Genomic DNA, 16,679 nt, shown 5'->3' on the forward strand with positions numbered 1-16,679 from the left:
TCTAAATCTTTCTTTCTCCTTCCCTTTATATTTGTAAGAACTAGGAACAGTCAAGTCTGAGATGTTTTCTTAGATTATAGTTATGTCCTGGATTCAGGTTTTTTTTCCTGACCATTGTCTTGGTTGCAGATTTATCTCATGTTTCTCATGTTTATTCCAAACAACTTTTAAAGAAGTAAAAAGAATGACAATCTTTCAGACATATCAGGCTTTGGAGATAATACCAGATATTTTGTATTCATCAAATTATTTCAATTTCAGAAAAGAAAATGCATAACTTTTCCATGCTTATCCAACTATGGCTTTAGGAATTTTTAAATCCATATCTGTTTCATAGAGCCTACCTTCCAAAAGGCTCTTCTATCCTAGATCAGATTGGCCCCAACCCTGGCCTTTCATAAAAGGTCTTATTTCATTGAAGACTTTCATGTGCTCCAGGACTTGAAATCAAATGGCCTTTTGCCAGCTCACAAATTATTTTTTGGGTGACATTTTTGCCTTTTTATTCTTTGCCTAGATTGGTTTTTTTTTTTGCTTTAACATGTTGTTAGCCACATTTGTTAGATTATCAATTTGAATCAATTAAATACGGTACTTTTTTAAAATTCTAAATTGTTCTGATTTAAATAGTTGATTTTATTGACTGTATTGCACATTGATCAGAGCCCCTTTCCAAGGGAGCTAAGTGGATGAGAAATAAAAATAAACCACCCGTAAACATTTCTATAATTAAAAATGCTTTGCTTATATTTTGGCAGAAAGTTAAGCTTGCAGAAAGTTAATAATTCCTATTTAAGAGAAAACCCAGACCCCAAATACACAACAGAGACCAGTATTCTTAAATGAGATGCAAACATGTTTCAATTGAACTATCAAGAGTGGCATAAAAATTTCTAGAGTCCTCTCTGTGGAACAACTGCAAAAACATAAAATGTTTAATAATAATAGTTTAATAATAGATTAATGAAGACTTTTAACTACTGATGTGGAGAATAAAGGCAATAACCTTGAGAGAAATATGTGAGCACCATTATACAAGGAGGGAGGGCTGAAACATTATTTAAGTCCTAAGAAGATACTTTTCAGAAATGATCCAGGTAGGTACTTCCTGATTCATTGGGATATAAGGAGGAAGGGTGTTAAAGCACCACTGGGTTTGCAAGACTGATGCCAACCACAACAGACACACCAGACCCCAAAAAAAGTCCACTCTACAGAAAGATTGGAACTACAGATAGACCACAATTGAGCTCAAAATTTCGCTTGGTAAGCAAGAAAATTGTTAAGTGAATTTTGCCCCAGTTTACAACTTTTCTTGCCACCGTTAAGTGAATCACTCCAGCTGTAACAATTTCCAGTGTTGGAGATTTCACAACTTCTGGAGGCAAATTTTTCCACTGATTAATTATGCTGTCAGGACAATTATTTGGTGATGCACCTTGTGTTTCCAGAACTTTGCTTATCAGAAAATAACAAAAGATTATCACCTGACCCAGGGACCAGGGGTGAAATTCAGCAGGTTCTGACAGGTTCTGGAGAACCAGAAGCAGAAATGTTGAGTTTGGAGAATCGACAAATACCACTCCTGGCTGGCCCCAGAGTGGGATGAGAATGGAGATTTTGCAGTATCCTTCCCCTCACCAAGCCACGCCCACAGAACTGGAAGGAGAAATTTTTGAATTTCACCCCTCCCTGGGAAACCAGGTTCGCCTGGTGCGCCAGTTGCGGCCCTATTTGGACCGGGAGTCATTGCTCACAGTCACTCATGCCCTCATCACCTCGAGGCTCGACTACTGTAACGCTCTCTACATGGGGCTACCTTTGAAAAGTGTTCGGAAACTTCAGATCGTGCAGAATGCAGCTGCGAGAGCAATTATGGGCTTCTCCAAGTATGCCCATATTACTCCAACACTCCGCAGTCTGCATTGGCTGCCGATCAGTTTCCGGTCACAATTCAAAGTGTTGGTTATGACCTATAAAGCCCTTCATGGCACCGGACCAGAATATCTTCGGGACCGCCTCCTGCCGCACGAATCCCAGCGACCGGTTAGGTCCCACAGAGTTGGCCTTCTCCGGGTCCCGTCGACTAAACAATGTCGTCTGGCGGGACCCAGGGGAAGAGCCTTCTCTGTGGGGGCCCCGACCCTCTGGAACCAGCTCCCCCCTGAGATTAGGATTGCCCCCACCCTCCCTGCCTTTCGTAAACTCCTTAAGACCCACCTTTGCCGTCAGGCATGGGGGAACTAAAACACCTCCCCCTTGCCCATGTTGTTTTGTTGATTGATTGACTGTGTGCCTGTTTTTTATATACAGTATACTGTTTTTTATGAGATTATTAATTTAAATTGGAACTGGATGGGTGGGCATTGGATTTGGTATTGTGTACTGTACTGTTTTTTATTATTGTTGTGAGCCGCCCCGAGTTTGCGGAGAGGGGCGGCATATAAATCCAATAAACCTAAACCTAAACCTAAACCTAAACTACAATCACCATAAATATGAGTCAGTTGCCAAGCATCCAAAGTTTGATCACATGACCATAGAGATGTTGCAATGGTTGTTAAGTGTGAAAAAGTTATAAGTCACTTTTTCAGTTCTGTTGTAATAGTTAAGGAATACCTGTTACTTTTGTGAGATAGAGCTTTATCTCCCATCCTTCTAATATATAATACTTCTCTAGTTATGTCAAGGTAATCTCCATTAATTTTTACACCAAATCTTATTTCACTAAAATTAAAACTCATTTCATATTACTTATATATGAATAATTCACATTTCAATTTCAGAAAATACTTTAGCTATTGCTGTGAGCCGGCCCGAGTCTGCGGAGAGGGGCGGCATACAAATCTGATTAAATAAATAAATAAATGAATGAATTACATATACTGTACATAAAAAAACAGAAATGTACCTTGATTTGCATCATCATGAGTGACAAACTGTTAATACTGATCAGGAATATGCTTAATTAAATTCAAATCATTGTAAATTTCACCTCTATATTCAAAATATTTGATATTCCTCAAATATCTATTACTGACTTGTTGACATGTAACAGAACACATATTTAACACATTTATTCTACCGTATGTAGAATAAATTAACTTTTTACTTGAAAAGTTTCTATCCATAAAATGAAGCAAAAAAAAAAGGGAAAACAAATTATAGATATTCAAATAAAAACTTAGAGTACTTTCAATATGTTAAAATTTTGTAATCTAGACTTTCCTAGATCCATTTTAAATCAGTCAAAATACTTATTTTGCATAGTTTTTGTTTCATTTCCTACTTTTCACTGCTTTTATCTGACTGGCACCAGCCCAGAAATCACCACCAATAAGGAAACTCCAATGAACAATCCTCTTTAGTAGCTAAACTTGGAGACCAGCCAGGATGGCACTAGAGTATGGTTGCATCACCCTCCTCAGAGACAGAGATGGTTAGCTGTTCCAAGTAAATTAATTTTGCACTTTCCCATAAGCTACAGAAACTTTGATTAATCAGCTCAAAACTCTTTCAAGTACTTTTTTCAATGTATAAATGCATCATTCAAACTCTTAAAAAACAACTACTACAGAATGCTGCTTAGGCATAGATCATATTAATTGAATACAAAAAATGAAGAAAACATAATGGGATTAAAAAGAAAGTCCCATATATTCTTGTGCTTTTCCTTCCAGGATTATAGAAGAGTACCTGTAATCCCAAAATGGTTTTGTGATATGAATGTTTCTCAATTTTATTTGCAGATTCATTCTGCAGTATCACAGCCTATGGATCTAAATCTGGCTTCATCTTGGCTTATCATTCTCATTTCTAACCACCCTTGCTCCAGGTTTGTGGGTGTATTTGTGTGTTCATTTCTATTCTATTCTATTGCTTAACACTTTCTGTCAATTTATGTATTGCTATATTCTCTAAGAAACTTCTGCTTTTGATTTTCAGTTGCCACTTAAAAAATCCAGCTGTGTGTTATGGCACTCTGGATGTTATGCTAACACCTAACATTTGTTTTATTAAACAAACAGATAAGCAGACCAAAACCGCATGCTGCTTCAAAATATTATTATGCTTTGGGAGAAAATATTAGATAAAATAATTTTATGTTGTAACAGATAGAAATGCTTACTTTTTTTGTCCTCTTGCTTTGTGGAGGACTGGGTTCTGCCTTGGAATACTCTCATCAATGGTATCGTTGCTGTCAACACTTTCATTGATATTTAAGGGCTGGTTGTTCCATGGAGCAATAAACCCTGGCGTTGGACTGAATTGTTTAAGCTCGCCTTGTCCTAATGAGCTGCGTTCCCCACAGTAACAAAAAGCGCAGACCTGTTCACTGCTACAACAAGCAGACCAAAAATAAAAAAGACCAGAAAGGCAAAAGAGAAAATTCAAAATGGTATTTAAAAATGCAAATTTAAAAAAAAAAATTGAAAGAGAAATTTTGCCATTTAATTACTTCAAATACAGTAAATAAAGTATTAATATTTAAATTAGATCTAATTTCACCTGTAAATGTTTTCACAAAGTTATCCCAGGCGAATTTTTAAAAAATCCAGCGCTAAGCATTTCTGGATTGCCTATACTATGGATGCAACTCTTTTCAGGCTGAATAGCCCATCAAGAACTGCACTGCAAAACCTATCACAGCCAGGATGAAATTCTAAATGTAATCATGAATATAATTACAATTAAAAGATATTAATTTAAAATTAATTATTTAAATGTTGACATTAAGCACAATGTATTAATAGATTTTTCTGCTAAGTTAAAATCATAATTTGGCAGCATTCTCTGGAATGTCTCAGAGAAGCCAACCTAAAGCTTGAGAAAAACTACCGGTATATTGCCCTAGGATAGGAATTTTTCTTTCCTTGCTGTCTAGGTTTGCTAAAAAACTGACAGCATCATTTCTCACCAGTTTAAGTTGAAATGAAGAAAAACTCCTCTGTGAAATAGGTACACCATAACTTAAAAACAAAACAAAACAAAATGTTACCCTCCCACCTAACTATTATTATCAGCTTACCCCCAAAATGTGTTGTTCACAAAGGTTCTGCATTTAAATTCAGTTTTTAATCTTAATTTACAATTAGTTTGGACATTTAGTAATTCATTTTGACTAAAATTGAGCACCAGTTTGTTAAAGTGGTTAAGGCAACAGGGCAGAAACCAGGAGACTCGGTTCTAATACTGCCTTAGATATGAAAGCCAGTTGGGGACCTTGGGACAGTCACTTTCTAAATCTTAGCCCAATCCATTTTACATGGTTTTTATGAGTAAAACAGGGGGAGGAAGGATAATTAGGAATTTTTGCTGCCAAAGGCGGGATATAAATGAATAAATAAAATTTGCTAAGATAGTCTTGTGAAGCAGAAAAAGAAAAAACTGGTTCACAACTAGCTTTTTCTTTTAAAAGGCAGAATAAATCTGTTTTAAAATTTAGTTAATAAAGTGACTGATTTTGATTTCCATGTCATCTGAACCACTGCTATAACTGCTATTATAACTTTAGAGAAAAGTTATAAGCATGAATCTACCTCTCTCTTGGTTATGAATGGACAGAATAAACACAATTAAACCACTTATAGACAAATGAAAAGTCTAAAAAAAAAAGTAGCAGGCGACATATAAAAGTCTCAGCCATCCTCTCACTCATTCTGAATCTGCCTCGCTAACCTGCTTTTTGCTTCAACCCCAATCGAACAATTGGTGTTGGCAGAGTCCACAGAGACTGAGCACTGGAGATCTGGGGTTGCCTTCTTGTCACCGTCCACTTCACTTGGGGCATCCTCCTCTGTAAATTGTTCCCTGGTATCTGCTTAGCAAGGAGAGTGTAAGTTGATTATAGATTTCATTTTAAAGTGTTTAAACAAAACAAGCCATTCTGTTCTAAGCCATTTTTTTCCCCATTTTCAAATCATGAGCAAAGTTATACCACAAAATGTAATTTATTTGTCTGCTTGCTTGCTTGCTTGCTTGCTTGCTTGCTTGCTTGCTTGCTTGCTTGCTTGCTTGCTTGCTTGCTTGCTTGCTTGCTTGCTTGCTTGCTTGCTTGCTTGCTTGCTTGCTTGCTTGCTTGCTTGCTTGCTTGCTTGCTTGCTTATTTAAAACAATTATATAACTGCCCACTTTCCAACTAATTCTGGGTGGCTCTAAAATCAAAACAATCTGTAAAATTAAAATTATAAAACTAAACATATTAACACATTAAATGTTAAAATCAACAAGACCTGGCCCCAAATCAAAGGAATTATCTAATCTTTTTCAAGCAATTTGGGGGGAGAGGGAGCTGGAGGGAATGAGATTTTCAATCTTAATGGAAGGCTTGCCAAACTTTAGAGCGCTCTATAGAAAGGGGAAGTTTTTTAGCTTCCATCAACTATTGAGGGGAAGCAACTATGCCTATCCTGTTTCATTTTGTAGAAAGGGTGGTCCTTATGGAAAGATGGTCCCACCACTAACTAGGCCCTGTGTCATATAGAACTTCAAAGTAATGATCAGTTGAATTGCACTCAGAAAGAAGCTGAAAGCCACTGTAGCTCAAGCAACAAGGACCTTATATGGGCAAACCTAGAGACCCCCACTGCTGTGTACGATGCTGCAGTCTGGACTCAGTTGAAGTTTCTCGATGGTCCTCAAAGGTAGCCCCATGTAGACAGCATTGCAATAATCCAGATAGGCAATGACAAAGTCATGAATGATCATGAGCAAAGCCTCAAAACATAATTATTATTGTTCCCTCTTGCAGGAATATAAAAAAAACCCATGTGGTGAATGTAGATTTAGACTGTACAATTGAACAGGCAGAGGTTGAGTTGTGACTATCTGTCTTCACAGCAGCTCTATTAGTCATTGATAAATGTTATACAGGTGTGGGAAGTAACTACAGTATGATTCGGGGTGATGGATATATGGAATGTCTACTTCTATCAGGCTAGGAGAAAAGTTAAATATGAATCCTTCACAGACTGTAGAAAACTAGCATTAATGAATTTATTCAAAAAAGGACCTGACGAGAACTGAAGTACAAAATAAAGTACAAAATAAAGTTTGCTGAAATGGCATCAGTGATGGATTCTAAATCCCATTGCTACCAGTTCACGCGTGCACTCGCACATGCGGACACATTTCTGTGCATGCACAGAAGCTGCTGCACATGCAATGAAGCATCCAGGGTGAGCGAGTGGAGCCTCCCGCCACTGCTACTACTGGTTTGTAGAACCATATCAGTAGCAACCCACCGTTGAATGGCCTGTCACTGTCCAAACTGAAAATTGAGAAATAAAATATAGAAATATAAAAATAAAAAACATCTTAAAATAATATAAGGGGGAGAAGGAGAAGAAAGGAAAGGGGGAGAGAGAGAGGGAGAGAGAGAGAGAAACCAAGAGGGAGGGAGAGAATACTTATTTTTTAAACTTTACAAAGCAGATTATTACCAGATATTGTGAATTTATCATGGGACATAAAATTAGAATTGAGTATCCCAAATAATCTTTAGAGCAAATGAACAGAATTAAGCAGGAATTATTACTTATCTACCTATCACAATACAAAGAGCGTTAGCGGCTTATATAGATTATTAAAAACCAAGTAAAACATTAACAGTATAGCCATCATAAAATTAGTAAAAGAATATTACTTAAACATAAAACAAGAAAAACAAGAAATTAAGATGGTCTAACAAAATCAGGAACTCTGTCTCAAAAGCTTTTGAAATATTAAGGAGTGGGCTAGCTTGATCTCAGCTGTCACAAAGCATCAGTCCTGCTCCAGAAAACCAGTGCCTCGTTGCTTCAACCTGAAAATGTGGGATCAGTCACAGATGTCTCTTTGATTTAATTGTTTGGGCTGATATTGGTTGGAGTACACTGTAACACATTCTTTAAAAATTGTACCCCTCTTTAGCTCCAGATAAAACTCACGGTACTATGAAATTAAGGTACACATTGCATTTACAAAACAATAGCTGATCACAGTATTCAAAACTATTCTTAAAAATAATAAAAAAAATATTCAGCTATAGTGAAAAAAAGATATTTCCTGCTAGTATTCTTAATGCTTCAGAATGGTGGAGACCAATCAATTTTTCCATTAATCTGGCTATTATTCTTAGGATAGAGAGAGCTACATAACAGCTATGATAGGAACAGAAACAGTCTCAAATACAGCAACATTCAAGCCAATGTAACAGGAAGACTGAGACTGACATGTTCACTACAAGTGACATTGGATCCGAGTTACAGTATTGTGAAATATGAAACATAATATTACTTGTTTAGTCTGCCTAATTTGTCTCTGACCAGCATAAAATGTAAAATTAATAATACAAAATTGATCCACAATTTTGTATTTATAACTATGTTAATTTTTTATGTTTACCAGAAAATACCTGTAAATTAAATCTAAAACTATAATCAAATACCATGTATGAGTCTAGAATGTAACATTTTTATTATAGAAGTCAGATGGAAAAAACATAAAAATTCTTATTAAATTAGATAAGAATAAAAGAAAGCTAGAAAATACAAGTACTATAGGATTTAAATACTAAAGATTAAATCAATAAATTACCAAAGTAGTTTGCAAAAGTATAAAATAATATTGTCAGTTATAAAGTACAGTAATCTAAAATAACTGTCACATAAAATTTTAGATAGGATTGCTAAATTGCATCTTTTGTTCATAGTCAGACCAAATAATAATTCTAATATTTCACTATCTGCTATCTAATGATACAATCTTTGAAAAGTGGTAACCATAAAGGTTGATGTCAGCATTATGATCTGAAAGAAATGAAATGCAAAATTTATCTGGTCTACCAGCAAATCTCTTTAGAGGACGACTTAGATATAGGTGATAAATTTCATTACAGAAACAGCAATGCAGAAGCATATGCCCTGCAGTTTCAACACGAAACAGTTCTTGACTTATGACTATAACTGATATTATGGTCATAGATTTTTGCAGTTGGTAAGCAGGTGATCATGGTGATTGGGCTTGATTTTATGACTTTGTTGCAGTAGTTGCTGAACAAACACAGCAGTCATTAAGGGAATAAATTTTATACAATGAGTATTATTTTGGCCAGAACTCAGAGATAAATAGCGGAAACAAACAAACAAACATTGAAAAGCATAGTCATGGGACGTTGCAAACACCAGTAAAGTTGAGCCAGTTATCAAGCGTCCAAAATATGATCACATGACTACAAAAGGAGAGGGGTTGTAGCTAATAAAACTTCAAAATCAAATTGCAAATAGTTTTGGGAGCTCTGCTCTAACTTTAGTCATTAATGAACCAGTCATTAAATTGAGGGCTACCTGTACGCCAGTGGCAACTCTAAAAATTATATGTTGTTATAGATGTTATAACACTAAAAGTAAAATCAATAGAATTAAGAGCTGTGCATGAATATAATTTCAAATAAACTTATTTGTTTGTTTGTTCGATATGTATGCTGCCCATCTTCCTAGGGACTGTAGGTGACCAGCTAATCTTGGCATTGCTGTAACCCTAACTTTTGGAAAGGATTTAATCATGTTGAAATAATATCTCATTAATTTTAAAACATGAGTCTCTAAACCTGGCAACTTTAAGACTTGTGGACTTTAACTCTCAGAATTTCTCATAGCTGGTGAATTTTGGGAGTTGAACTCCACAAGTCTTAAAGATGCCAGATTCGGAGACCCCACTTCAACAATAAATAATACAGTATTTATTTATTTATTTATTTATTTATTTATTTACTTACTTACTTACTTACTTATTATTTATTTATTTATTTATTTATTTATTTATTTATTATTTAGATTTGTATGCCACCCCTCTCCGAAGACTTCTTAAGATAGAAAAATAAATATAACTCAAATAACACTCAACTAAGTATAAATTCCTGCTGTATTTTATACGTGACTGCACAGAATTTGAGTATGTTGTAAATAATTGTAAAATCATTATGCAAAAGTAATCAGTGGATATAAAAATAGTTTGAATGGTCCGTTATCCTTAAGTTCAATAAGAAAATGACTGACTTGTGAAAGTCTATAAATGTTCCTTATAAATAAAGAAGATCACATCCCATAACTTCCTCATAGTAGTGTTCCACTATCTCAGGGGTTGCCACAAAGAAGAGGGAGCCAAGCTATTCTCCAAAGCAGTGATTTTCAACCTTTTTTGAGCTACGGCACATTTTTTACATGTACAAAATCATGGGGCACATTGAACGGAGGGGGGACAGGGGGGGGCTAAAAAAAGTTTGGACAAAAAAAATTCTCTCTCTTCCTCTCTTTCACTCTATTTCTCTCCCTCTTTCTCTCTCTTTCTTCCTTCCTCTCTCTCTCCATCCCTCTTTCGTTCTCTCTTCCTTCCTTCCTCTTTTTGCTGTCTTTGTCTCTCCCACCTTCTCTCCCTCTCTTTCTCTCTATCTCTTTCTTTCTTTCTCTCTCTCTTGCTTTCTTTCTCTCTTTCTCTTTCTCTCTCTCTTTCTCTCTCTCTCTCTCTTGCTTTCTCTCTCTCTCTCTTGCCTTCTTTCTCTCTCTCTCTTGCTTTCTTTCTCTCTCTCTCTTGCTTTCTTTCTCTCTTTCTCTCTCTCTCTCTCTCTTGCTTTCTCTCTCTCTCTCTCTTGCCTTCTTTCTTTCTCTCTCTTGCTTTCTTTCTCTCTCTCGCTTTCTCTCTCTTGCTAAGCTTCGCGGCACACCTGACCATGTCTCGCGGCACACTAGTGTGCCACGGCACACTGGTTGAAAAACACTGCTCCAAAGCACCTGAGGGAAGGACAAGAAGCAATGGGTGGAAAGGAAGAAGCAACTTAGAACTAAGGAGACATTTCCTGACAGAACAATTAATCAGTGGAACAACTTGCTTCCAGACGTTGTGAAGTTTTTAAGAAGAGATTGGACAACCATTTGTCTGAAGAAGTGTAAGGTATTCTGCCTGAGCAGGCGGGTTGGATTAGAAAACCTCCAAGGTCCCTTCCAACTCTGCATTCTATTGTATTCTGTTCTGTTCTGTCTTAACCTATCTTGTCCTGTCCTATCCTATCTTTAGGTATTTGCAGCTGAATTAGATAGGAAGTAGATATATCTGAATCTTTCACAAATAGTAAGATTTAACAAAGTCAGAGCATTGCTATAGCCATTATGTATTATCTTGGCAGGAGACTACTATGCTAAAATCCCATTATATAATGGGAGACAATCTCAATACAGAGAATTTCTTCAAGACTTTTATCTCCACTGAGGTTGGAAACCTTTCATAATTTAAGTGAGATAATCCTGGTTAGAGAAGTGATAATCAAGAATATCAGTATGAGTATCAGCATAGGCTGGCTGGGGAATTCTGAGAGCAAAAGTCCGCATATCTTAAAGTTGCTAAAATTGGGAAACACCGAACTAGGTTTCGCCTGTCCATTCCGCTCCTGAGCTGCAGTATTCAAAAGTATCAGATTGCAGTCCTTAGAAACTTTCTTAATTGTCCCAAAGGGATAAAGTAAGCAAAAGAATCTTCTTCATATAAAAGTCATGCTTTGCATTTGGCTCAGAAAAATGTAAGACTGCAAGTATATAACAGCCACTTTTATTCTGAAAATTCTGTGCCGCATTTGTTGCATAAATTTTTCTAGAGCCAGACATATGAAAAACTATCTCAAGGTATTTAAACATGCTATTTCTACTGAACCACTGGGATGAGGATATATTCCCAGTGGTTCAGTAGAAATAGCATGTTTAAATACCTTGAGATAGTTTTTCATATGTCTGGCTCTAGAAAAATTTATGCAACATATGAAAAACTATCTCAAGGTATTTAAACATGCTATTTCTACTGAACCACTGGGAATATATCCTCAGTTCTCTGGAAAAATGTTTATTTTGCAATTTATTTCCAGCAAAGCTGATTTCCTTTGCTGTACAAGTAAGCAGCCCATTATTATTAAAGTATTCTTCTATCTATCCAAATCTGAAAATACTTCCTTTCCACTTTTGATGTAGTGCTTAAGGCATCGGCCTAGAAGAGGAGAGTGCGAGTTCTAGTTCCACTTTAGGCATGAAGCCAGTTCAATGACCCTGGGTCAGACTAAGGCAATGTTTAAACATTACTAGAATCTTGCCAAGAGAACTGCAGGGACTTGTGTCACCAGAAGTCAACGCTGACTCCAAGCACCAAAAAAAGAAACACTGCAAAAGTTGTAACTGTAGAAAAGGGCTGAGCTCCACAAGGTATTAAAACTTGCATTCTCTTGAGTGATCAAGTGATCGGCCAGGATGCCATGCACGGAAACCTGTAATGTAGGCACTAAAAGGCTAAAATAATAATAATTGCTTAACAAAATTGAAAATAAATGCAGATGATGAGGCTAGCATTCTAGCAGTGCTTAGGCAATGCACTACAACATTTTATAACTGGTTGCTTTAACAAGAAGGAATTTAATCAGCAAGATCCTGTTTCCTGCAACTCTGTTTGGCAAAGGACATCTCCCCTGATCCTGCTAGATCACTTGACTGATTTATCTTGATTTATCTTATGCAACCTCAGAATAAAACTTCATAGCAGGCACACAAGGCAAGTTAGCAGGTACTGCGGTTGAGAGAATTGTCATAATCGTTATAATATCTACCAATGCCTGCTAATCAATTCACTCCATTAGTTTCAGTTTGTTTTGCGAATGCCTAATAATTCAATGCAACAATGTACCTAGGGCAACCAAAGTATTGGGTAACTATCTCTGCCACAGAAGGGACCTATTTTGTTCATAAATCACAGGTAATAATAGGCATTCATAGAAATCTAAGCTTCCTGGCTCCTGCAGCATTTCAAAATTATTAACCTGGTTTTTGAACTAAGTCTCATCCAAAGCCATCATTCACCACTTAACTGTGAAAATCACAAAAACTGGGCAGATGGACCATACCCTAAGTAACATGCCAGATTATTTGGGGCCCACCTTCTGCCGCTTAAGTCCCAGTGACCAATTAGATTGCACAGAGTCGGTCTTCTCAAGGTCCCGCCAACTAGACATTGTTGCTTGGCAGGGCCTAGAGGAAGAGCCTTCTCTATGGGGGCCCCGGCCCTCTGGAATCCGCTCCCCCGGAGATTCACATTACCCCCACCCTCCTCGTCTTCTGTAAAAGTCTTAAGACTCATTTATGCCTCCAGGCTTGGGGCGATTAGACCTCAGCCCCCTGGCCGACGAATGTTTGTATGGCTGCTGTTTGAATGTGAATGACTGTTTTTTAACACAGCTGGGGATTTTAGATTGTTTGCTTAATTTTTAATTTAATTGGATTTACCTATTGTAATTGTTGTTTTTATATGTTGTAAGTCACCCCGAGTCTTCAGAGAGGGGTGGCATATAAATCCAATCAATCAATCAATCAATCAATCAATCAATCAATCAATCAATCATACAATAAACAAACAACAAACAAATAAATTTCTGTCTTCTTTGGATTAGGTTCCAGCTCATTCTATTTATCGCAAATCCCGCAGAGAGATTCAAAATGCTCAAATGTTCCAAAATGCATGGAATAAATTGGGGTATCCCTTATTTCTTGTGATTCTCTGTTCCCCATAAATTACATTTCATACAATTTCAGATATATACTAAACAATATGGAAGTTAAAACAGAACTGTTTTGAACATATCTTAATTGCTACAGAGCAGAACAATAATCCCAAAGCATCCCTTTTGGGAATCAACCATCCAAGTAAAAGCAAAACACAGGAATTTATTACAATATACCTCCAAAGCCAAATCAGACTATCAATCCATGGTTAATATTACGAAGGGTTACCAAGAGAACTACAAACAGGATTATACTTTTTGCCTTCCACTACTCCGTAAAATTCATCTTTTCCCCAATCAAAATAAATCTAAAAATAAGAATACTTTGAGCTTTGTTAGTAACAATCTATAAATTATGGACAGAGAGAATGTTGTTTGATACTGATAATGGTCAGTTTTTACCAAAAGCAGCCTAACCACTATTTCAAAAGTTTAGAGAGTCTAGCCCCGTGATGATGAACCTATGGCATGCATACCTGAAGTGGCACATACAGCCATGTTGTCTGGCACGCTTGGTGACGTCTGTTCCCCTTCCGGTTTCTGGCTCACGTGCACACATGATGATCAGATGGCCGCTGGAAACCAGAAGAGCTGGTCTTCCATTTTATGGTGTGAGCATGCACGCTAGTCTGCTGATCAGCAAGTGCGCATGCGCAGCAGTAAGCGGAAGACTTGCTGGCCAGAAATTCATTTTCTGGCACGTGCATACCCCTGGGCAGCTTCTCTTCCTGGTCATGTCCCAGATGAGTGTGCGCTCCCTTTTCAGCACTCGGTGCCACACGCACATGTGTGCTGTTCCTTTTTGGGACCCGGGGCCAAAAAGGTTTGCCATCACTGCTCTAGCCTCTTTTTTTCATCTCAAGGGGAAAAAAACCCAGAAGAAACGGATGCCAGATAGATATTATTCTAGATATAGTAGGTTATTAACACTATCCAAGGAAACTATCCATAAACAAATATGGAGGCACATTAAAGTGAAGCCCAGATCATATCATAAATAAATAAATGTTATCTTTGAAGTGTCTTGCAAATATGTCAGAGTGATCCATAGAAGGAACATCATAAAATAAGCATGCAGGCATTACTTTTTTGAGGCCAAGGGAATAGAAAACTCTCTCACTAAGACACCAATACAAATGAGTATTTTTGCATAATGTTCAATCTAGGTAGTCCTTGACATAGGACAGGTCGCTTAGCACAGTGTTTCCCAATCTTGGCAACTTGAAGATATTTGGACTTCAACTCCCAGAATTCCCCAGCCAGCGAATGCAGTTGAAGTCCAGATATCTTCAAGTTGCCAAGGTTGGGAAACACTGGCTTAGCAGACCATTCAAAGTTACTTACAACCCCATTTCAAAGTTACAATGACTAAGACACCCCCACAGTCATTTGGTCTTACAAGAATGTTCAATCCTGCTGGGTCTCTGCAGTTACTTATCCACCCATTGGGATCAGGCAACATTAACAGGTTTAGGTCAGCCAGCGCTTGAAGCCTCCGTTTCCTTCTCACCCAGCAAGTGAAACGAGGTCAAGGGAGCCAGAATTTGCAAATTCCAACTGATCTGATGGTCTCTTATTTATTTATTTATTTATTATTTATTTATTGGATTTGTATGCTGCCCCTCTCCAAGGATTTCTCTTACCTGCTGGATGGGTAGAAAGCTGAAGGACTGTAAAGAACCTGTCAAAAGTGGAGCAGGTAGCCTTGGGAATTCCGGGCAGGCATTCCAAGCAAGGCACCCTATGCTCTATCGAACGATTCTCTCATTTATTCTCTGTTTGCATCAGAGAAAGCAAGGAGTGGAGTCATTAAGTGAGGCTGTTTTGCTTAACAGCTGTTGTGACAAATGAACGTAATAGGCAGGCACCATTAAGGTCGTATCTTAAGAATTGCCTACAGTCAAATAAATGAACTATGGCTTGACATTACGTCCTAATTCATACAAGAAAGAGAGTTACAAATGCATGACACCACATAAGAGAAGAAACTCATCAGGACAGGATTCAGAATCCATCTGTATTTGAAAGACAAGTGTCACTCTTTTTGAAGAAATCAAAGAAATCACATTTTGGACAGAGAGGAGGACCGGTTTGAAAACAGAGTTGCTGAGGCCATTTATGTCAAAAATGAACAACCTTCCCTCAACAGAGGGGGAGATACGAAACCACCTCTCAGGAGTGCTAAGAAGGTTCCATGCTGGTTTACAGTCAGATTCGGATGACTCTGAAGTTACAGATAAACCCTCAAGTGGCCTCAAGGATTCTCAGAATGCTAACAACTGGGTGACTGCAGAGAATATAAACCATTTCATTCTCCACTAGTCAGTCTGAATTGAGGAAGCTTCTCAGATGAGAAGTGGAAGATTTTCAAAAGAAAAAACCAAGAAAATCCAGTTGCCTTTTGGAAAAAGCTCCTTTCGAATAGAATTGCTAGGTTCATACATAACACACTGAACCTAAGTTGTTTAATAGGATTGGCAGCACTTACAAGCACTCCCAATTCCAGTTGGGTTTCAACTTCAAAATGGCACTTCAAAGTACAGTTATTATAGCCGCCCCGAGTCTTCGGAGAGGGGCGGCATACAAATCCAAATAATAAATTAAATAAATAAATAAATAAATAAATAAATAAATAAATAAAATCATGCTCTCTCATGGCTGCTTTAAGAATGGCTGACAGATGTAATGTTTCTGACCCAGCATGCTCTAAAGTTCCTTTTTGGGACTAAAACTAAAATGATATAATCCTAGTATCATTTTAGCCTATTCCAATAGTTTAGACACTTTAACAAGTGTTTCAACTATTCAGTTTAGACACTTGCTAAATCTATCTATATCAGTCCTAGTCTATTTGCCTTACCAATTTGCACAGTGTTTTCCGTTTCTGTTGCCTCCAATCCATCCATGCTGTCTTCATCCTCCACTGTAGGTTTTCCTCTATTTCGAGGCCTGTGAGAGGAGGGGAAAAAACATTACGACATTAGGAAAAAAGCACCAAATTACTAAGGATATTATTTTACTTGTTATAGTATAAAATTTTCTTAAACATGAAACATTAAATCTTACAATGCTAATGGGTGAAATTTACAAGACACAGAAATGTCATGATGTG

At 37.2% G+C, this 16,679-nt stretch overlaps 1 protein-coding gene across 16 annotated transcripts in view; it reads right to left on the bottom strand.

Annotated features, from left to right (window-relative positions):
* The window catches only part of KMT2C (lysine methyltransferase 2C), a 197,775-nt gene that overhangs the window by 128,689 nt on the left and 52,407 nt on the right, over nt 1-16,679 (bottom strand). For 10 of the 16 annotated variants that reach the window (XM_070767443.1, XM_070767433.1, XM_070767434.1 and 7 more), the window contains exons 2-4: nt 16,428-16,516; nt 5,680-5,821; nt 4,130-4,339 (exon numbers count right to left, since the gene is read on the bottom strand). In XM_070767443.1, the coding sequence (XP_070623544.1) occupies nt 4,130-4,339; nt 5,680-5,821; nt 16,428-16,516 (441 nt within the window). Of the gene's footprint in view, nt 1-4,129; nt 4,340-4,918; nt 4,971-5,679; nt 5,822-16,427; nt 16,517-16,679 lie in introns of those variants that run through there. The other 6 variants (XM_070767438.1, XM_070767440.1, XM_070767432.1 and 3 more) reach the window with 4 other exon arrangements.

The sequence above is a fragment of the Erythrolamprus reginae genome, chromosome Z, assembly GCF_031021105.1.
Source record: "Erythrolamprus reginae isolate rEryReg1 chromosome Z, rEryReg1.hap1, whole genome shotgun sequence".
Taxonomy (NCBI): Eukaryota; Metazoa; Chordata; class Lepidosauria; order Squamata; family Dipsadidae; genus Erythrolamprus; species Erythrolamprus reginae.